The sequence below is a fragment of the Peromyscus leucopus genome, chromosome 12 (assembly GCF_004664715.2).
Source record: "Peromyscus leucopus breed LL Stock chromosome 12, UCI_PerLeu_2.1, whole genome shotgun sequence".
Classification (NCBI taxonomy): Eukaryota; Metazoa; Chordata; class Mammalia; order Rodentia; family Cricetidae; genus Peromyscus; species Peromyscus leucopus.
The window spans coordinates 80,187,270-80,208,528 of record NC_051073.1 but is presented as its reverse complement, the minus strand read 5'-3'; the positions used below and the strand labels follow the sequence as shown (position 1 = coordinate 80,208,528).

Genomic DNA, 21,259 nt, shown 5'->3' with positions numbered 1-21,259 from the left:
GCCACAAAGGAGCCAGGTGCCCATACCCGAGTCCTCTGAGGAAGCTCCGTTCACAGAGAGCTTTCTGGAACTTTAGAAGCACTCTCTCTACAAAGTGCTGTTCCCACATGACACCATGACAGCATCCTAGCCTGCACAGGGGCCTTGTCTAGACCTCTTAGCTGTCGTCTCCAGTCTGGTCACCCCCTAGGAGCACGATGAAGAGGTCCCAGCTTCCAGAGATGCCACCCATCAAGCACACTCACGTGGCTGCTGGGTTGATGTACTTGCCGACCCCCTGGCGGTATGTCTGGGGGCCCTGGTTTCCAGGCTGGGGCTGGCTCATCTTGACCTTGGCCTCTGGATCCACTTGCTGCTGTGTCTTCTTCCGCTCCTGAGCAATCTGGGAGTAACACAACGTCTGATCCAGAGCCCCAGGGTGGGGTCTAGGAGGGAGCACAGGGCTGATCCAGAGCCCCCAGGTTGTGTCCAACCAACAGCATGACCTGCCGACCCCTTCCTCACCTGAGCATCAGCCTCCTCATAGGGGTCCACAAACACTGTGGTCGTGCATATACATACTTCCTCCTGGTGGAAGGAGGACAGCAGAAAGGCTCCGTGAGCGGGAGCAGACTCCCCGCCAGCGCCCAGTAGGCGGGTCCTCCATCCCCCTCGGTACATACCTTAGGACGGTCAGTTTTGGGGTCACTCTCCACATTCTCCATAGCTGTCAGCGTGTCAAAACCCCCAACAACCCTGTAGCAGAGGGACAGAGGGGGTCTTCGTGTACTCTGAGCAGAGTACCCTCAAGGCAGAGTCGAGACATGCCAAGAGGAGGCCTGGCAGTGGAGGGCCTCAGAGAGGCCAGACTAGTCACCAGGCAGGACAGGATGAGCCACAGCAGAGAAGGGGGCGGCAAACCACACCCAGCCAGGGTGGCTGAGTCAAGTCCTTGTTTCCATATGTTGTTTCCCTCAGTTTGCTAAGGCATGATCTATATAACCCAGGCTGGCCTCGAACTCACAAGTAACTGAGGCCGGCCAGGAACTAATAATCCTTTGTACCTAGCTCTTTTCCCCTATAACTCTATAATTGAGTCATCAGCAGACTGTGTGTCCTTTGTGGGAAAATCTGCTGACCCTCAGACTCGGGGCTGAGGAGAAAGGGGAAGGGGCCCTGAGAGAGAAGAGGAGGTAGAGCGGCCCAGGTCTCCTTGGCTCCACAGGCCTGGAGAGCCAACCTTCCCCCCCAAGAACACCCCGAGTCCTCAGCGGGGACAGTGTGGGGTTACCCCCAGGTCTAGGGAAAGGCAGTGAAGGCCCACGGTGCACTGCGGCCCTGCACAGCGCCTGCTCTTACCGTCCGAAGATGGTGTGCTTCTTGTCCAGGTAAGCGCAGGAGCGGAACGTGATGAAGCTGGGGAAGGTACATGGAGGTCAGGGAAGCAGCCGGCCCACCCAGCATGCTCTAGCTCTAGTAAGGACTGCTCCTCGGGAGAAACTGGAGAAAGCCCGGAGCTTGGCTGCCAAATCCCATGAGAGACTGGAGGCTTGAGCTAGCTATCAGACTATCCCCAGGAAGGCAGAGCCCTACCAGGATGAAGGGAACAGGCCAGGTATGTGCTGTGTGGGGGACGCCCCAGACTACAGACTGTCAAGGGTGACAGCGTGAGGAAAGCAGTGTGGGGACTCACCCCTGCAGCCCCAGCACAGGGGCCTGCGCCTTACTCTAGATAAATACAATGGGAAGCACAAAGTATTCGGGGTGGGCTGCAGTGCAGGAGGGGTGAGGTCACAAAGTGGTGGGTGGACTCGGTCCTACTGTGAGCCACAGAGGACTGCATCTGTAGCTGCAATGAACACGCATCACCCAGCAAGCAGGGGCGCTCCTAAGGCCACCAGGCAAGTCTTGAGACATCACGCCACACCTATGCACAGTCTAAGCCCCGTCACTGGCTGAAGGACTCATTTGGGACCAGGATGACTGGACTGCTCCTGCTGCTACCTCACAGGTGTGTGCCACCACACCTAGCTCGTGAATTTTTAACATCATAAAAGAAGCTAGAAAAAGAATGGAAAAAAACCTGAAGAGAGTAAGAGGGAAGTGAAAAACAGCAACAGGGAAAACAAATGCAACAGAAATATTTAGGTGGTTTTTTGTTTTTGTTTTTTTAAGTTTCTGAGAAGATTGTAAGGAAATGCTGGCCAAAATAAAGCTGTCACATGCCCTGGAAAGAGGGCCCAGCAAACGTAAGTAGTCAGGGTACAAGTTCGGCTGGCACACAATGTAAAATTATTTTCTGTGCACATCTCTCATATCCACACCCAACAGCAACAGGTCAGTCATATGACCAAGAGAATAGCCATGTGATCATTGAGACAGACATTAAAAACTAGACCTCCGGCAACTCAGCCACCTATCCTAAGATCCAAGTCCAGTGACAAATGTTAGCAGACTACAAGACCCCATTTCATCCGGAGAACGGCAGGACACGCATGTGCCTACCTCCAACAACCCACAGTGACAGTGTTGTGACCGATGACATGGAAAGATGTCTTTCTCTGATAAGCTCAAATCCCTACAAAGAAACTCCTCCTATAAACTACGTGAGGAGCTGGAGAGAGGACTCAGCAGTTAAAGGACCTGGCTGCTCTTCCAGGACTAGGGTTCTGTTCCTAGCACTTCACACAACCACCTGTAACTCCAGGACCAACCCCTCTCTGGCCTCCTCCGGCCTCAGGCATAAACATACATGAGCATACAAACATACATGCAGGCAAAACACCCATACACGTAATTTTTATTTTTTTTAAGATTTGATTGCAGGGTCTAGAGAGATGGCTCAGCAGTTAAGCACACTGACTGCTCTTCTAGAGGACCCAGGTTCAATTCCCAGCACCCACGCGGCAGCTCACAACTGTCTGTAACTCGAGATCCAACACCCTGGTACAGACAGACAACATGCAGGCAAGACACCAATGCACATTTTTAAAAAGACTATCTGATTGTAGCTGTGTGATGGCCCATACCTGTCCACAGGCAGAGTTCCAGTACAATCAACCAGGGCTACATAATGAAACTTTGTATCAATGTAAGCTGGCGGTGGTGGCTCACGCCTTTAATCCCAGCACTCAGGAGACAGAGGCAGGCGGATCTCGTGAGTTCGAGGACAGCCTGGTCTACAGGACAGCCAGGGCTACATAGAGAAACCCTGTTTGAAAAAACAAAACAAACAAAAACCCACAAATAATAAAATTCCTTAGGATAAGCATTGTTCAGGAAGACAGAAGACCCCCACACAGAAAATGATGAAACTGAGTTGACAAACTGGCTCGGCATGTGGAGACACCTGCTGTGTGGCCCTGGCAACCTAGACGCAACCGGTGGAGCCCACACCAAGATGGAAGGACAGTACTGACCCCACAAAGTTGTCCTCTGACCTCCACGTGCAGAATGTGGCACGAACACCCTCATATAAAATCAGCTGTAGCCAATTGTGATGGTGCATGTTTTCAAACACAGCACTCGGGATATAGAGGCAGGCAGAACCCACTAAGTTCAAAGCCAGCCTGGTCTACATAGTGAGTTCCACAAGAGCCAGGACTACACTCAAAGAAAAATTTTTAAAAAGAAAGTAACAAAACTATACTCAAAGATAAAAGATATAGCCAGGCTGGAGACAGTTCTCAATGGCATAGCATGTATGTATTTAGCATGCACAAAGCCTTAGATTCACACCCCAGCACAAAAAAGAAGAGAAAGATATATTCTTAAATGTAGAACACAATACACACCTATTCCAAAACACAAGACCAGACACCCAAGAGCCTTCCCACCGACCACCACACACGCTGCCTCAGACATCAGCACCTCTCCCCAACCACCTGTCCCAAAGCACTGGACCTTGCATGGCCCCCGGCACCCACACACTCCTGCCTGGCACATCCAAGAGGCCTTTGGGGACCTTCTCATGCCCACTCCCTGGAACTCGAAATGCTATTCTACCAGCTGATTTGGGCTCCTTTCCTGGAGGGGCCTGTGCTCCATCTGGCTGTGCACTACCATACTTGGATTTGACTTGGGCCCAGCACAACTTTTAGGGGAGAACTCCAAGCGCTTTGAAAACCACCAGCAGCCAAGCAAGAACAGCGGGACCTGGACTCACAACTGAGACTTGTTGGTGTTGGGCCCCGAGTTGGCCATGCTGAGCACCCCACGGCCGGCATGTGACAGGTTGGGGCGGAACTCATCTTTGAAAGGCTTGCCCCAGTACGACTCTCCCCCTGGAACAGAAGAGCGGTCAGCGGTCAGGAGAGAGAGTACCCTGCCCTGAGGCCCCTTCTCGACAACCCTAGATCCTAGTGCCTGCCTTCATCAAGCTGAGACTACTCACTCCCCTTTGTGGGCCGGGGCACAGGGCCAAAGCTACAAGGAATCATTCAAACACATGGGTGGAAGTCATAGTTGGCCCACGGAGCTGAGAGCTTGGGGAAAAGGTTATTACGCCCTGTAGGAGCCATGGGGCCACCTTATTATATGACGGGAGGGCATGGGCAACCTCCTGTCAATGAGCAGGTGGGTTCTGAGGACCTCACACTTTCCTCTGTCTTGCTATGGATGGTAGGACCCTCTCCATGGGAAAACTAAGGGGCATGTCCAAGGTGGCCCAGAAGGCAGACACTGAGTTGCAAGCCACCCGCACCCCAAAGTCTGAGATTCCACATCCAGAGCTCTTCAGACCCAGCTTCCACTAGGCCCCATAGTACAGCTACCTGCATTACTCCAGTGGACAGGCCCGGCACCTACCTGTGCCTGTACCTGTGGGGTCACCGCCCTGGATCTGTAAAAACAAAACCCAGTGAGGTCATTGGCTCTGATGCTGCCCATCACCCACTGCTCACCCTACCTACTAACCAGACAGGCTTCCCAATGGCATGGGCTACAGTAAGGACAGGGACCTCCTTTCTGACCCCAGGTCTTTCTGGGCGAGCACTCAAGAGCCAGCTACAGGATCCCTGGCACAAGATACACCTGAAGACCCTACCCTGGTCACACATAGCCTAAACCAGGTGTCTGGGACAGGACAGATACAAGCCCATTTGGTTCATGGATGCTGCCCATGTCATCAAGCGTCATAGCCAGCAGCAGCATGTACCACTCACCACAAAGTTCCTGATGGACCTGTGGAAGATGGTACCATCATAATACTGTTTCTTGCAGAGCTTGATGAAGTTTTCACAGGTTTTTGGTGTCTGCAAAATATCCCAATATTCTATGAGGCACAGTGGTCAACAGCAGAGTCACAAAGACATGTAGGCCTTTAATCACAACAGGGAGCTACTTGTCTGCAGACCTTGGTTCAGTCTGACCCCCAAAGCTAAGTAAGCAACAGAGTCCTGCAGCCATGACACATAGCAGAAGCTAGGGGAACCATGGCCTGCCCCTCCGACTTGCACACACACCTAGCGAGGGGAACCATGGCCTGTCCTCCGACTTGCACACACACCTAGCGAGGGGAACCATGGCCTGTCCCTCCAACTTGCACACACACCTAGCGGGGGAGCCAAAGAGGCAGACTATGTTGCTAGAACTCCAGGGAACAAAGCTAGGGTACTTTGGTTCTCAGCCCCACATTTAAGACATGGCTACTCAAATCCCCCAGAAAGCACCTGGGACCAGGCACATACTCACCAGGTCACAGTGCAGCTCTAGGTTAAGGTCACCCTTGTTGGTGTGGAGCCTCACATAGCCCTTCTTCTTCACAAACTGGTAGCGCAGTACATCTTCATCAATGACAGCTGCAAACAAGTCCTGAGCTCGGCACCTGCCCTGTACCTGAGGTAGCTCCTCCATTCAGGCCCACCCCAGCTCTGAGAAGAGTGCAGGAGCCAGAGGCTAAGGGGGATCATTCAAGGACAATGGTGCCAGCGGCTCTAGGGGCCTGAGAGCAGGGCACCCCACGCCCATACAGTGAGGATGCCTCCTGACTCAACACAGCCCACCTTCCAAGAAGCACCCCAGCCCCCAGCCACCAGAGACTCAAGTGAAGGCACAATGGGGTGCTGAAGCAAGTCGGCAGGACGCCCTACTTGCTCCCACTGTGAATTCTGTCCCAGTGAACAGGGGACATAGACAGCTACCTGCTTCATGCGTGGTCTCAGGCACCATGGCAGTGGAGGTGAAGGACGCACTGACCTTTCCTGTGGAATAGTGGGCCTACAAGAAAACCATGTGCTCAGACTGCGTCACCTCTCCTCAAGGCCAACCTCTGACCACCACCCAGAGAGCCAGCAGGGACCAGAGTACGAGATTACTGGTACCAAGAGAACAATTGAAGGCCTACTTGAGGAAATCAGAGCCCAAGGCCTCAAACAGGTCAAAACTAACAACAGTAAGTCAGGACTAACAATACTAAGTCATGACTCTGTACGAGTGCTCTGCCTGCTGCATGTGTATCTGCCGCGCGCGCACACACACACACACACACACACACACACACACACACACACAACCACCCGTGCATGCCTGGTGCCCTCAGTGGTGAGAAGAGGGAGGTGGAGCCCCTGGATGGTTTTATGAGCTGCCATGTAGGTGCTGGGTAGCAAACCTGGTTCTCAACAAGGACAAGTGTTTTAACCACTGATCCACCTCTCTAACCCAGTTATATATTTTTCCAGGAAACACATGATCTCTTTAAATGTGTTTCTTCATCATTCAGAGGAGGGATGAGGACCGCTCAGCATGGTGGCAGTGCCTGTGTTCAAGTAGGAATTACAGACAATGAACTCTACCTAATTTTCCAAATTTCCCTGGATAACTCCCTATATGGGAGACCCCGCCTCTGTCTTTTCCATGGCTGAAGCTTTCTAGGAAAGAAAGACAGCACCTATCAGCTAAGTGTGCTGCAGAAATTCCAGCACCGTAACTGCAGACAGGACCTCGGGCAGACAAGCACTCACGCCCCAGGTAAGGCCTAGGCAAGGTCTAAGACCTCGGCAGCCCTGGCAGCCCCAGGCCCGCTGGCCGCCCCAGCCCCCCTGCCATCACAGACCTGCAGCCTTTCCATCTCTGTCCTGAAATGCAGAAGCTGCCTCTGGAATGCCAGGGACAGCAGAGGCGTGGCGCTGGGTCAGGGCCCCAGCACAAGGCTGCCCTACTGCTGCCATGGGACCCAGCTCGTCAACCATCCCACTGGGAGGGGCCCAGCCACCACACCTCCAGGTGCGTCCCTGTCTGCACTTTCCCCAGGATCTTCCCACTGGTCAGAGGCAGAGCCAGAGCAGCCACTCACGGCATTCAGGGGGTCCGCCTTCCTCTTCTCAGGTGCCTTCATGGTGGCTGCTAACACCTCATCTCCTTTGAAGTCTCTGTAGAGCTCCTGCAGCGTCTCTCGGGTCTCAGCATTGGTATTTTTCAAATAGTAAGACGGGTCCTGTTTGGCCTTTTCCTCATCTACAAAACAGGGTACAGGCACTGGGCAGCCAGAGTCTCAACTCGAGCATAACGGGAATCGAGATGGAGCGGAAGCCACGGTGGGCTGGTAAGACGGGCTTCTCCGGATAGCACAGCCGCAGCCTACTGCCCGGTCATCTCGCAGCAGCACTCGCGGGCGCAGCACTGTGGGGCCAGGCCGAGCGGGGTCTCCCTCATCCGACAGTGGCGTCTCAGGATGCTCCGCACTTAAGTGTCACTGTTCTGTATTAACCTGTACACTGCAACCTTTTCACAGTGTTTTGCTTTTGTGATTTTAAAAGTGATGCTTTTTCTTTTTTTCTTGGTTTTTCGAGACAGGGTTTCTCTGTGTAGCCCTGGCTGTCCTAGAACTCACTCTATAGACCAGGCTGGTCTCAACTCAGAGATCCAGCTGCCCCTGCCTCCTGAGTGCTGGGGTTAAAGGTGTGTGCTTATTTCATGGGAAGGAGGTCTGGGGTATTTCATACATGAAATGCCCCATCTGCGCCACATGTTGCCTGCTAGGCCAAAGGCTGTTAACTTCCTGGGCAGTGAGCATCCCTAGGCCTGGCTCTGGGTCTCCTGAGCTCAATTATTCCAGAGTTGTTCTACCTCCCTAAATCCTGACTAGTCCACAGTGTTTGTTATGAGCGTCAGAATACTGCTTCCTGCTGAGGTTGGCCAACTAAGCTCTGGGCATGAGTCTAGCTGGTTCCTTGGCATGGAACAAGTGAGCTCAGAAACTTCAGCCACTCCATAGCATGTTATCGCATGCTCAACGGCATAGGCCAAACACAGGAAGCAAGAGGACCAAGGGCCCAGTCTAACTGTACCCTACAAAGGTCTGATGTCACCCAGAGTCTCACCTGCAGCCCCTCTATCACTGTGCCCTGGGAAGAGCAGCAGCCAAAGGAATCCAAAAACCACAGGGCCACCAGAGCTGAGAAAGGGAAAGTGAGGTGTCCGGTATGTCCAAGACTCCAGTCAGGCGCTTCTCTGACCACATGGGGCCTGACAGACATGATGGTGCATGCCTGGAACCCCAGCACTGGGAAGGCGGCAGGAGACACTGCCAATTTGAGGCCAACCTCATCTATTCAGCAAATTTCAGGACAACCAGGGCTTCCCAAAAAAAAGAAATCTGAGGCCTAGTTAATCCAAAGTCACTCTGGAGCCAGTGTCTGAGCCACCCGGAAGGAAGGGCTCGCCCGAGAAGCACACTTACACTCTATCCCAGCAGCCCTTCATTGTCCATACCTGGATCTATGACTTTCATGTTATTCTTCACATGGAAGAAGTTGGAAACATTGAATTTGTCCAGATTGGTGGGGTCCTGTGACAGGAAGAGAACACTCAGGAGGAGCACCAGGACTAGGACCGGCACCTGCTGCAGGTGTCGAGGAGCACTCAGGAGGAGCACCAGGACTGGGACCGGCACCTGCTGCAGGTGTCGAGGAGCACTCAGGAGGAGCACCAGGACTGGGACCGGCACCTGCTGCAGGTGTCGAGGAGCACTCAGGAGGAGCACCAGGACTGGGACTGGCACCTGCTGCAGGTGTCGAGGAGCACTCAGGAGGAGCACCAGGACTGGGACCGGTGCTGCAGGGGAAGAGACTGTAGCTGGGCTGTGTGAGGGAGTGCAGCAGGGAAGGAGGCTGTGTCCTGACAGGGCGACAGGCAAAGGTGGTGCAGGGCAGGGAACAGGCTGCCTAGCAGCTCATCCAGCCGTGTTCCCTGCCCTAGAGCACAGAAAGAAGCAGCAAGACTTGTGCCAGGTAGCACAAGATGCAGACTGGGCCGCCATGGGCCAAGGTTCAATCAGGAACAAGCCACACTGTCCTTTAAGCCTATGCTCCAGCCAGGAACCCCACTTCCTGTCAGTTTTCACCATTCCCCGCCACCGGAGGGGACACCTGTGCCTGATGCTACTCTTGGAGGATGGGGTACAATCTGCAGAGCAGCCGGTGTCCTGGTGCCTGTGAGGCTGTGGGCAGAGGTGACCCCCAGGTCACAGAGCCACGAGGGCCACAGGCAGTCAAGGTCCACGGTGGCTGTCGGGGAAGGTACGGCACTAACGGGGGCACTAACGTAGCCAGGGATGCTACGGCACAGAAGACGACCGAGACTGGGGAGGAGAGCTGGAAGGCAGAGAGCAGAGCTGAGGTCAAGGTGACGCTCTCCCCGGGAAGCCACTCACCTGCAGGGTGATGATGTCTTGCCTGGAAAAGGGCTCGTCAGTCAATAGGTCCCTCAAGTTCTTGGCCTTGATGTTTAGCTGCTCCACTGCCTACAGCAGGACAGAGGGGTCATAACCCCGTTAGGCCATGGCACAGAGGTGAGAGGTAAACCAGCACACAGAGAGCCACCCTGGGCTGCACGTCTCAGATGCTCTTACCTCCCTGGCAGAGACGAGCTACACCAAGCTGGCTGCTTCAGGCAAGAGGTCTAACCTGGGCTCTCCCATGCCACAGACTGCTACTTGTCCTGGTCTGAGCAGGGAGACAGCTCATGCCCCTCCCACCGACACGGCAACCCCCCTTCCTAAGAGCCTGGCCTCCCCTTGTCTCCCAGCTTCCTCCCAGAGTCGGGTCCACGCTGAAGACATGGGAAGACTCCCTGAGATACAAGGAACCCTTGCTTGGGCAACTCAAACTGCCTGCCTGGGTCTCAGGGTCCAACGGCCACCAGAGTCCCCTGGTTTTGTGTTTATGTTGTTTCGAGACAGGGTTTCTCTGTGTAGCTCTGGCTGTCCTGGATCTCACTATGTAGACCAGGTTGGCCTCGGACTCACAGAGATCCACCTGCCTCTGCCTCCCAAGTGCTGAGACTAAAGATGTGTGCCACCACTACCCAGCTGAAGTCACCAGATCTTTATTTTAAACCCTCATAAAGCAAAGTGGCTACCTAACCAGATATGATGCCTTGTGCTGAGGCTATAAAGCCCATGAAGACAGGCAAGCTCACTGTTCCTGGTTCACCCCCAGCACTCAGCCAAGCTTTTGGACTATCCCCACATTGAACAGTCCCACTCACTACAATGGAGCCTACCTCATAGGTGTAGACATTGCCAGTTGTCCTGATGGCCACAATATGGGTGTTGTCAGTGAACACGGAGTACAGCACTGGACAATGGTACTGCCCTAGAAAGAAAGCACACACAGGGTTAGTGGCCCTCAAGAGCTCGGATTAAGCAATCGTGATACTATACATTTATAGCCCCAGACACTCAGGAGGCTGAGGCAGAAGAATAGAGTACAAGGCCAGCTGGACAGTTTAACAAGTCTCAGGGTCTCGACTGGAGAGATGGCTCTGTGGTTAAGAGCACTGACTGTTCTTCCAGAGGACCCAGGTTCAAGTCCCAGCACCACATGGCAGCTCACAACCATCTGTGACTCTTAAGACCTGACACCCTCACACAGACATACATGCAGGCAAAACACCAATGCACACAAAAATAAGTAAGTTATTTAAAAAAAGACTTTTGTCTCAAAGTAAACTTTTAGAAAGGAGGCTCAGTGGCAGGGCATTTGCCTAGCATGTGCCAACTTCTGCACTCAACCCCAGTACGACAAGAGAGAGAGGAGGGGAGGGAGAGAAGTGAGAGGGAAGGCCGGGCGGTGGTGGCACACGCCTTCAATCCCAGCACCCGGGAGGCAGAGGCAGGCGGATCTCTGTGAGTTCGAGGCCAGCCAAGGCTACACAGAGACCCTGGGGTGGGGGCACCAGCAGGGGTCGGAGAAGGGAAGGAGGCAGAACCTTAAGGCCAGCTACCAAGACCTGGGAACCAAAGCGATGACAGGCACCAAGCTCCGTCCCACAGTTCACAACTCCTACTCATCTCAAGACCCAGCCCTCACTCTCCCTTACTAGAGCAGTCTGTCAGCCTCCAGACTGGCTCAGCTGACCTACCCCTTACAGCCATGCCACACAGGACATGGCTTACTTTCTAGAGACCCTGTTACCACTGCTTTCTACCTCAGGCCCACAGCACCCACCCTTCCCTGTATCTCCTGGCCTTCCTCACCTAGCTCTCTGTAACACATGCCAGCTAGCCAGCCTCCCCATCTTCCTGCCCCAAGAGATGACTCATATCCAGCAGGGGCTTGTCTAGTGAGTCCCAGCAGATACATGGGGGTGGAGGAGAGGACAAATAGACATGTCCCCACATCTGGATAGACTGACTTCTAAAAAGAAATCCCATGCATGCACACGCTATGGAAATTTAACCACCGTGTGTATATTTGATGACCACGCAATTCCTGTTCACCATTATGAAGATGTAAGTCATTATCTTTTAATTAGTGTACTACATTTTTGGAGTTTGTTTTGATTTTTCTAGACAAGCTTTCTCTGTGTAGCCCTGGCTTCCCTGGAACTCGCTCTGTACACCAGGCTGGCCTTGAACTCAAGAGATCCACCTGCCTCTGCCTCCTGAGGGCTGGGACCATGCAACCACCAGCTCTGTATTATATTTTTATTCATTAAGTTTGTGTGCTAGGGGAGGGACGGGGTGTGCACATGTCACACTGCAAGCGTGACAGTCAAAGAATGACTTGGAGAAGTCAGTTTTCTCCTTCCTCCATAAACCCTGCAGATGGAACTCAGGTTGCCAGGCTTGGTAGCAAGTGCCTTTACCCTCTGAGCCACCTCACCGAGCCCTAAGTCTTTCTTTTTTAGAGCTACATAACAAAATGATGAAGTGGGGAAAGATGCCATGTCTGGGATCTGCCTCAAGCACCACCGAGACTGCCAAGTGGAAGCCCAGACAAACCCAGCAGGCTGTAGGAGCCAGGGCTGCTGAGGGGCAGGGGTGGAAACGGCTCACTAGTGATCTCTATTTTCATGGCTCAGAAATCTCAAATCAAACCAGAGTAGACTTGGTCAAGGTAGTATGTGCCTAAAATCCCAGCACTTGGGAGTCTGAGGAGAAGGATCAGGAATTCCAGGCCAGCCTCAGCTACAAAGTGAGAAAGTGAGTGTGCAGCCAATCTGGACTTTACCTAAAAAAAAAAAAAAAAAAAAAAAAAGAGCACGGGTGGGGGGGGAGGGAGGCGATGACGACGATGCTGCTGCCGCCGCCGCCGTGGCTAGCTCGTTAGTAGAGGACTTGCATGGCAGGTAAAGCCCGACCTCCCAGCACCGCCAATGCTGAGGCCCAGTGCTGCAGCTCTCTTCAGTGTCTCTCCGCGGTCTCCCAGTTGAGCAGCACTGACCTGCTCCTATCCCCTGCCCTCACATGGTACGTCACCTGCCCTTGCTCACATGGTTTCAACATCCTGCCATGCATGGACACCCTCGAGCACATGTCTGCCTTTGATGTGCCTGACCCCTCTGCCTAGAATGTCTTCCCATATCTTCATACAGCTTCCTCTCAGACCCTGTCTGCTGCCTCAGTGGGTATCCTGCTGGTTCCCTTCCTTCCTCTACTTCTGTCTAAAACAGGACATCTGATGCCCTACTCATCTCTTGCCTAGATTCTTCCCCCACCAACAAAAGCTCTTCTCACTCAAGGATGGACACACATGCACACCTCCTCACCCCACCTGCTTGTTCTCTGCACATCTCCAGGCAGATCTGCTCTGTGACAGACACATAGGACCTATGGACCCAGGGCTGCTGTAGGTCAGACGATGAAGAAAGCAAGCCCACTTTCTCTACGTTTGCAACATTCCCTGGAGCACTGACAGCAGCCTCCACCGTGGTACTTACATCCGAGTGAAAGGAGACCCCTTAGCCAAACCACAAAGAACCTCCAACAAGGCTGACCCCAGGACAGGGCGGGGCAGCTGCAGCTGAAGCTATATCACCTGCACCGGCAACAGCAGACCGCAGAGGGACTCGGAGCAGAAGGCCCGAGGGGGGCAGAGGTCTGAAGGAGCACTGGGAATGGACAGTCTACTCTAAAGCAGACTGGAAATGCCTCCCAAACACCACAACCAGCTGGGCTGGCCACCCTGGGCCTTAGTCTGAGCAACTTCTACCCACAGCCAAGAAGAGGCCCATGCACGAGGCCCCACTACGGCACCAGCAGCTCACAGCGGCCTAACAGCCTTTGTGGGAGCCACCTGTCTATCCCTACTTAAACTACCTGAACCTCTGAGAAGTCGTGTGACAACTGGGAAATCAAAAGCAAGTGTCAGGAAGGAAGGAAGCTGGGGATGTGACTGAGGCAGACCCCTTGTTTAGCATGTGTGAAGCCACAGGCTCAGCCCCAACCACAAGAGAGGAGAAAGGATGTCTGACTGTAGACAAGAAGTTGGTGAGAGCAGGGGGTGGGGAGTCTGGACAGTCTACAACAGGGGCTCTCACCTTCATTGTTCTTTGCAAAGTTCAGCTTGATCAGGGACTTCCCGTCAAGTTTCTGGAAGACAGACAATTAACAAGAATGAATAAGAGGAGAAATAACATGAAGGCTGTCAAATCAGGAGCAACAGGGACAGACAGAAAGATCTGCCCAACTGACTCTCTGCAGCTCACACTAGGGAACTCTCTCTGGGAAGACTCCAAGACACGGCCAGGACTCCTGCAGGCTGAAGAACGGCAAGCCTTCGTACTTGCGGTGACGTAATCTGTAAACTCAGGCTGTAAGCAGATCCTAGATTTGTAAACCATTAAATCCGACAAACGTAAGAGGCAGTCACTCGGGTAAATGATGAGGCTGTGGAATAAAGACTGGCGTGTATTTCCACAATGTCTGAACTTTTCTTCTTGGTGCCAGGTACCAAACTCAGGACCTCATATACACTAAGTGTGTGCTCTACCACTGAGCTCCACATCCAGGCCTTGTCTGAACAGCGTTTTTTTTTTTTTTAAAGATTTATTTATTTATTATGTATACAGCATGTATGACTGACTGCAGGCCAGAAGAGGGCACCAGATCTCATTACAGATGGTTGGGAGCTACCATGTAGGTGCTGGGAATTGAACTCAGGACCTCTGGAAGAGCAGCCAGTGCTCTTAACCTCCAAGCCATCTCTCCAGCACCTTGACTGAACATCCTTTTTTGTTGTTTTTGTTTGTTTGTTTTGTCTTTCCAAGACAGAGTTTCTCTGAGTAGCTTCAGAGCCTGTCCTGGAACTCACTCTGAAAACCAGGCTGGCCTCTGCCTCTCGAGCACTGGGATTTAAATAAAGGTATGCGGGACCACCACTCTGAACATCTTTATGGTAAGCACACTATTTAATGTGTGAGTGCAGGGCCATTGAGATGGCTTACCACTGCAGAGGGAAGAACGAACTCATGAAAGTTGTCCTCTGGCCACATGTGTGGCACAGCAACACTCACATCATATTCTCTCTCTCTCTCTAGTAATAATGGTAATAAATAAAATAAAAACAAAAACAAAATGAATATTCCTAAAACTAGTAGGGAAGTCAGAGAAATGCCTCAGCTGGTCAATGTGCTTGTCACTGAGCCCAGCAGGACCTACACAGAGGAAGGAGAGAAATAAGTCCCACGAATTGTCCCCTGACCTTTACACATACTGTAGGCCCACATGCACACACACACACACACACACACACACACACACTGAATAAATGTAACAAATAAAGCCAGTGAGCGTACCCAGGCATTCTGCTTACAGTGTGGTACAAATATTTTTTAAAAGGAAACAAAACACTAAAGTGGAGAAACTGGTGACGTAGCTCGGTGGTGGAGTGTTGTTCAGCACGGTTGAAAAGCGGGGACAGCAGAAAAGGAGTGGACATGCCCACAGACCAGGAGTGCTACAACACAACACACCCTCTAGGAGTCCGAGAAGAAGGGAAATGGCCCAGCTTCTGACATGTCCAAAGTGACTGCTCTGTGAGGTTTGGCAGCTGCAGAGCACAGAGCAACTGACAAGATTTGATATCCCAAAGAGCATCTGTAACACAGAGTGCAGAAATAACGAAAAGCACCCAGGTATGACTGAATAACAGTGTCCACCAGAACAGAGGCTGAAGTCATGAGGACAATGCAGACAAGGTACCAGAGGTGGCAGCTGGGAAGCAGGGGACAGGGAACGCTAACAAGAGGCAAAGGGCAGGGCAGCAGCAGCAGGGGAGCCCAGTGTGACACCTGTAGGGAGCCACAGCCTCAGGAAGGCAGAGACCAACTAACCACAAGCACAGTCAGGCAGCAGGGATCTGTAATGAGGAAATCAGAAAAGGATATCCTCCCAGCATGGGGCCTCGGGAAAAGGCCCCAGAGCTTCCTGGCTGTCAGCAGAAAAAGCTGGTCACATTTCCAAGTGAGAAACACCAAGGAAGGGAAGCAGACTGCTTTGGGAGGTAAGGCCACGCTCCTACCCCAAGCAGCCCAAGAGCAAGCGCACAGGCTCACCTGTGTACCACAGCCCCCTTCCCTCGGCAGCAGGGACAGTGGGCCGCGCATGCCATCTACACTGGGAGGAATCCCTGGGCCCGCACAGTCCCAGACTGTCACCAGGGCCAGAAAGACTGCTGCCAGCTTCCTGTCACCCAGTAGGTTAGAGTCTTAAAGACTTTTGTTTTGTTTTGCTTGATTTTGTATATGTGGATTTTTTTGGGGGGAGGTGGATGCTAGAGAACGGACGCCAAGGCCTTCCGCAAGCTAGCTAAGTGCTCTACTACTGAGCCGCACCCCAACCCAAAGGGTCTCCTTTGCCAAGGGGTCTCCTGTCCCAGGCAGAGAAGTGGAGGAGCAGCACCATCTGCTCTAACAGGAAAGGCAGTCACCAGACTAAATACATGGACAGTTCCCTAGATCTGGATTGAAAATGTTCCCCCACACTCCTCCGCGGTTGGTGGGAGTGCAAACTTGTACAACCACTGTGGAAATCAGTATGGCGGTTTCTCTGAAAATTTGGAATCGATCTACCTCAAGACCCAGCATATACCCAAGAGAATGCTCAATCATACCACAAAGATACATGCTCAACTATGTTCACAGCAGCATTATTTGTAATAGCCAGAACCTGAAAACAACCTAGATGCCCGTCAAATGAAGAATGGATTAAAAAAATGTGGTACATATACACAATGGAGTACTACTCAGCAGAGAAAAACAATGACAGCATGAAATTTGCAGGCAAATGGATGGAACTAGAAAACATCATCCTGAGTGAGGTAACCCAGACTCAGAAGAACATGGTATGTACTCACTCATAAGTGGATTCTAGATATAAAGCAAAGAACAATCAGACTGCAACCCACAGAACCAGGGAGGCTATGGCAGGGGGGACCCTAGGGTGACTGTGGCTTATAATAAGTTTTGGTTTTACTCAATCACTGGGCAAGCCTCAGTGAAACATTTCACTATTAAGATAAGAATTCGTACTGTATCAAGCTGATAGTAGAAAAAAAGATGTTCCCCCAAAGTTTACAAGCCCCAGAAACCTCACTTCAAACAGGGCTTTCAAGGAGGTAACCAGGCTAGGATGGGGTTGCACTGGCAAGACCTGAGGAAAGGGCCTCGGATGCTGATCCTTGACTGATTACCAGGGTCCACGGGCCTTTATTGCTGATCAGGACAGTGACAATGCAGGAAGCTCTGAACTGTGACCTGTCCCCAAGACGTCACAGTACTAGGTGACTGCTGAGATCCCTACTGCCCTAAGGACAGGACTCAACACCTTGACCATCCCACTGGCCCAGTCTCTAAGGTCTCTCCTTTCCTCTGCCTTCAGCACCTCTCACCCAGACAAATTTATGGTCCCCGGCTGATCTCCCCAGGGCCACTAGGCTCCTAAGAGCACCTTCCTGACAAAACCAGAGCTCTCCTCAATACAGGTCAGGTCATGACCCTGCCTGGGCTTCCAACCCACCAGATTAAGTCCAGGACCGTCAAGGTTCCCCAATATGGCATCTCATGCTATCATGTCTCCTCCTCAGGACTGAGCGTAACAGCAGCTCCTAAGAGGCTTCCTCAGCCACCTAGCCTCCCTCCTTCCTCACCACCCCTCTCTGGGTCATTTCAGTGACACACAGCTGATCTGTCTGCCCCATCCCCATGTTGGGTGATATGAATACAACTTTCTTTGTTTTTGTTTTTAAGACAGAGTTTCTCTGTGTAGCCCTGGCTGTCCTGGAACTCACTCTGTAGACCAGGTTAGCCTTGAACTTACAGAGATCTACCTGCCTCTGCTTCTCAAGTGTTAGGATTAAAGGCAAACATGATTTTCTTTTTGCCCGTTTAAAAAACAAAAACAAAAACAAAAAAAACCCTGCCAGGTGGTGATGCACACCTTTGATCCCAGCACTCAGGAGGCAGAAGCAGGCAAACCTCTGAGTCAGAGGCCAGCCTGGTCTACAGAGTAACTACACAGAGAAACCCTATCTCAAAAAACAAAAACAAAAAGAAGCCTGATGATACCCAGAATTGTCAAGAAGCATTTTCTTCTGCACAGTGTGGCTAGAAGTTTAAAATGCGTAGCAGTTTGAAGGGCAGTTGGCCAGTTGCTGTGGAAATGGACAAGGCACCTTCTTCTGACTCCCCAGTCCTAGACTACTCCTGTGTGCTCAGTGTGCCCGGGCTATTTCTGCACACTGCTGCGAATGGCAAATGGCAGGATTCAGTTCGGCTCAGCCACAAAGACAGAGACACAAGGACAATGGTGGCCCAGTGGGTGAAGTCCCTTGCCACCAACCCTGACACTCTGAGTGAGACCTCTAGAACCTGCATGGTGGGAACTGACTCCCACAAGCTGTGCTCCGACCCTGTGCCAGGGCATGTGCACTCACAGACAGACCTACATACTCGCACATATACTAACAAGTAAAAAACCCACCCTTTCTAAAGGACAGACGGTCTCACAGAAGAGGCTGTGTCTTCTCCAGACACCCTTGAGACTCGCCAGCACCTTGCAAAGCACACAAGCAAGATACAGATGAGTCACCCACTCTGATCAAACTCAAGAGAAAGCACAGACACCTAGGCATGGAGGCTAAGACAGGACTCCTGTGCGTGAGAAGACAGCCTGGGCTACAGAACAAGACCCTGTCTCAAGTAAACAAAAATGTACAATGGTGTACATTCACAGGAGACTAGTCCCAAGACTCCACAAATACTCCAATCTCAAATGATGTAGCATTTGAATGAACCTATGTGTACCCTCTCACCAACTTTAAACCGTTTCTAGACTGACTGCTACCTATTATAATATAAATGCTACACAAGTAATTATCTGATACTATTTAGAAAACAATGACAAGAAAATGATACAGATATTAATACAGATAAAATTTTTCCACAAATACTTCTTTTTGAGCACGGTTGAGTAATGCAAGAACACAGAATCTGCAAACACAGAGGGCCAACTGTCCATGCACATGTGTGCACAGAGAGCGAGGACTGTCATTCCAGGCCCCGTCAACAGTTCCCCACTGAGGACAGGAAAACGGCAAAGACAAAGTCAAGGCAGGGCCCAGCTCCATGGAACAAGTACCTGCATGGCCACCTACCTCTCCATTGCTGGGATTGGTCCCATACTTCTTAAGCCATGGAACAATGTTCCTGATGGGAGAGAACAGAAAAGGTCACTGGGGGCCAGAGAGATGGCGCAGCAGTTAAGGGCACGTGGTGCTCCTGCAGAGGCCAGGCTCCCAGCACCCACAGGACACAGCAATAACAACTATCTCAACTCCAGATCCAGAGAATCCAATGTCCTCTCCCAGCTCCTACAAGTACTCCACAAATGTGGTGCACAGACAGACATGCCGGCACAGACAGAACATCCACACACATAAAATAAAATACATCTTAAAAACTGTCACCAGTAGGTGCTGCCAGTGACAGCCCCGAGCCTAGGGCTGCTCCAGCCGAGGGCACGGCAGGCTGCACATGTGGAACACGGGTTTCCATACACTCAGTGACACGCCTGTGCACATGGACTGTGCTTTCCCATGAGCTCCACTTAGCATTTGCAGGAGTTTGACTGCAGTTGCATATAAAAAAAACTTTAACTAGGCAAAGGGGCAAACGAATGTTATCATGTCTACACAGCAAAATACTAGGTCAGCATCAAAAATTATACTCGCAGTCACGCATGGTGGTGGGCCACCCACTGTGTAAGCCTGGCTACTTATGAGAGGAAGGCAGGAAATCACTTGAGCCCAGGAATTCAATGCCAGCCAGGGCAACACAGTGAGAACCCCGCCCCCCAAAAAAATCTGTGTACAGGGCCCAGAAGGCATAAACATTCATAGTGATGATCCTGAACAGTGAGCTCTTTTTACGGTAAAATGTTCTATTCAAGTATTTTACATTTCTTCTAAATTTTAGAAAATATTTTAGAATCTAAAAACAAACTTGAAATATAGAACAAAGATAACATATGTTAGAACATAAAATAGGGCACAATGCTTCAGACTATAATGCCGGGAACTAGGCACCTTCATTACAGCCCTGCTTTCATCACGCAGAGAACATTCAGCACATCGCTGTTCCACATCAAGAACTAACTCATGGGGTAGAAGGACTCATCTCCATCCCAAGTAGTGACAACAGCATCTGCCAGCTAATAGGGCCTGCCAGAGGTCACAGAGCACTTCTGCCATGTCTCTGAAGACCTGGCTGTCCCTCTCAATTCCTAAAGAGGCTTGCCTACACCTCATGAGGTTTCTAGGGACAAGACTGTCCCTGCTTGGAACCACAAACTCAACATCTCTTTCTCTAATGGATGTCAACAATCTGCAGTATTTGTCAAATCAAATTAAAGACAGTGCTGGGGGACAGATCAGTGGGCAAAGAACTTTCTATGCAAGCACAAGGTCCATGTAACAGCCAGACAAGACAGCACACGTCCATAACTTCAGCAGGGCAGACCCTGGGGGCTTGCTGGTCAGCCAGTCCAGTGAAACAGCAAGTCCCAAGTTCACTGACAAGGTCCTGTCTCAAAAACATAAGGTGGAGAACAACAGAGAAAGACCCCCGAGGTCCACCTCTGGCCTCCACACACACACACACACACACACACACACACACACACACACACACACACGCACCTGAACACAACTGCACACACACACACACACACACAAACTGCACATACAAACAACACATACTAGGGCACAAACACACACAACTGCACACAAACACCATGTACTAGGGCACAAACACACACACAAAAAAAACTGCACACACAAACAACACATACTAGGGCACACACAACTGCACACAAACAACATGTACTAGGGAACACACACACCCCACAAATAAAAAGAAATGTAAAAATTCAAGAGGAAACTCACAGCAAATCGAAGACGACGCCTTCAGGGGTGCAGACTGGGTAGACAAAAGGCTGCAGGGAGAGACTGAAGAGGGCAGACTCTGGTCAGCTTCTGGGCACACTACGCACACTACAGTTCCTACAGCCTTCCCAACAGTTCCAGTGTGCTCTGCCCCGACACACCGACACACCGACACACCACTAGAGATAAGGCATCATCCCAACAGATCCTCAGCACTTGGTGCAGAAGCAGCCAAGCTGCTTTCAAGCCCACTTCATGTTGTGAAAGGTTTTGTTGTTGGATTCAAGTCAAAAAGAGGCCCCCAGTGGTGGCCTTGAGGAAGCAAGACTGAGTTCCCTCTCCAGACCCTTGCAGAGCAGGCAGAGCAAACTTTCATCAAAGAGCCACCTGCCCACCCCAAGGTCTGACGAGGCTGCCGTGGTCTGCAGTGCCCACACCCCTCGGCTGTGTGCTGGGAACGTGACTGAGGAAAAACGGAATCCTTGGGAATTTCTGAAGCATGGGGGTGAAAGGCTCACGGCAGCCTCAACTACCGTAACGTCCCCACACGAGCTGCCCGCTGGGGGACAGCCCACCACTGCTTCCTTTCTTTCCTGGGATGGTCTCACGCCTTGAAA

At 51.6% G+C, this 21,259-nt stretch overlaps 1 protein-coding gene across 3 annotated transcripts in view; it reads right to left on the bottom strand.

Annotated features, from left to right (window-relative positions):
• Window positions 1-21,259, bottom strand: part of Ppil2 (peptidylprolyl isomerase like 2) — a 28,670-nt gene that overhangs the window by 2,127 nt on the left and 5,284 nt on the right. For 2 of the 3 annotated variants that reach the window (XM_028856693.1, XM_028856694.1), the window contains exons 4-19: window positions 20,643-20,705; window positions 18,855-18,906; window positions 13,741-13,792; window positions 10,480-10,571; window positions 9,629-9,718; window positions 8,689-8,764; window positions 7,271-7,431; window positions 6,120-6,195; window positions 5,671-5,777; window positions 5,142-5,231; window positions 4,786-4,819; window positions 4,145-4,262; window positions 1,339-1,395; window positions 663-735; window positions 505-567; window positions 246-382 (exon numbers count right to left, since the gene is read on the bottom strand). In XM_028856693.1, coding sequence (XP_028712526.1) covers window positions 246-382; window positions 505-567; window positions 663-735; window positions 1,339-1,395; window positions 4,145-4,262; window positions 4,786-4,819; window positions 5,142-5,231; window positions 5,671-5,777; window positions 6,120-6,195; window positions 7,271-7,431; window positions 8,689-8,764; window positions 9,629-9,718; window positions 10,480-10,571; window positions 13,741-13,792; window positions 18,855-18,906; window positions 20,643-20,705 — 1,341 coding nt within the window. The remainder of the gene's footprint in view (window positions 1-245; window positions 383-504; window positions 568-662; window positions 736-1,338; window positions 1,396-4,144; window positions 4,263-4,785; window positions 4,820-5,141; window positions 5,232-5,670; window positions 5,778-6,119; window positions 6,196-7,270; window positions 7,432-8,688; window positions 8,765-9,628; window positions 9,719-10,479; window positions 10,572-13,740; window positions 13,793-18,854; window positions 18,907-20,642; window positions 20,706-21,259) is intronic. The other variant, XM_037209954.1, reaches the window with a different exon arrangement.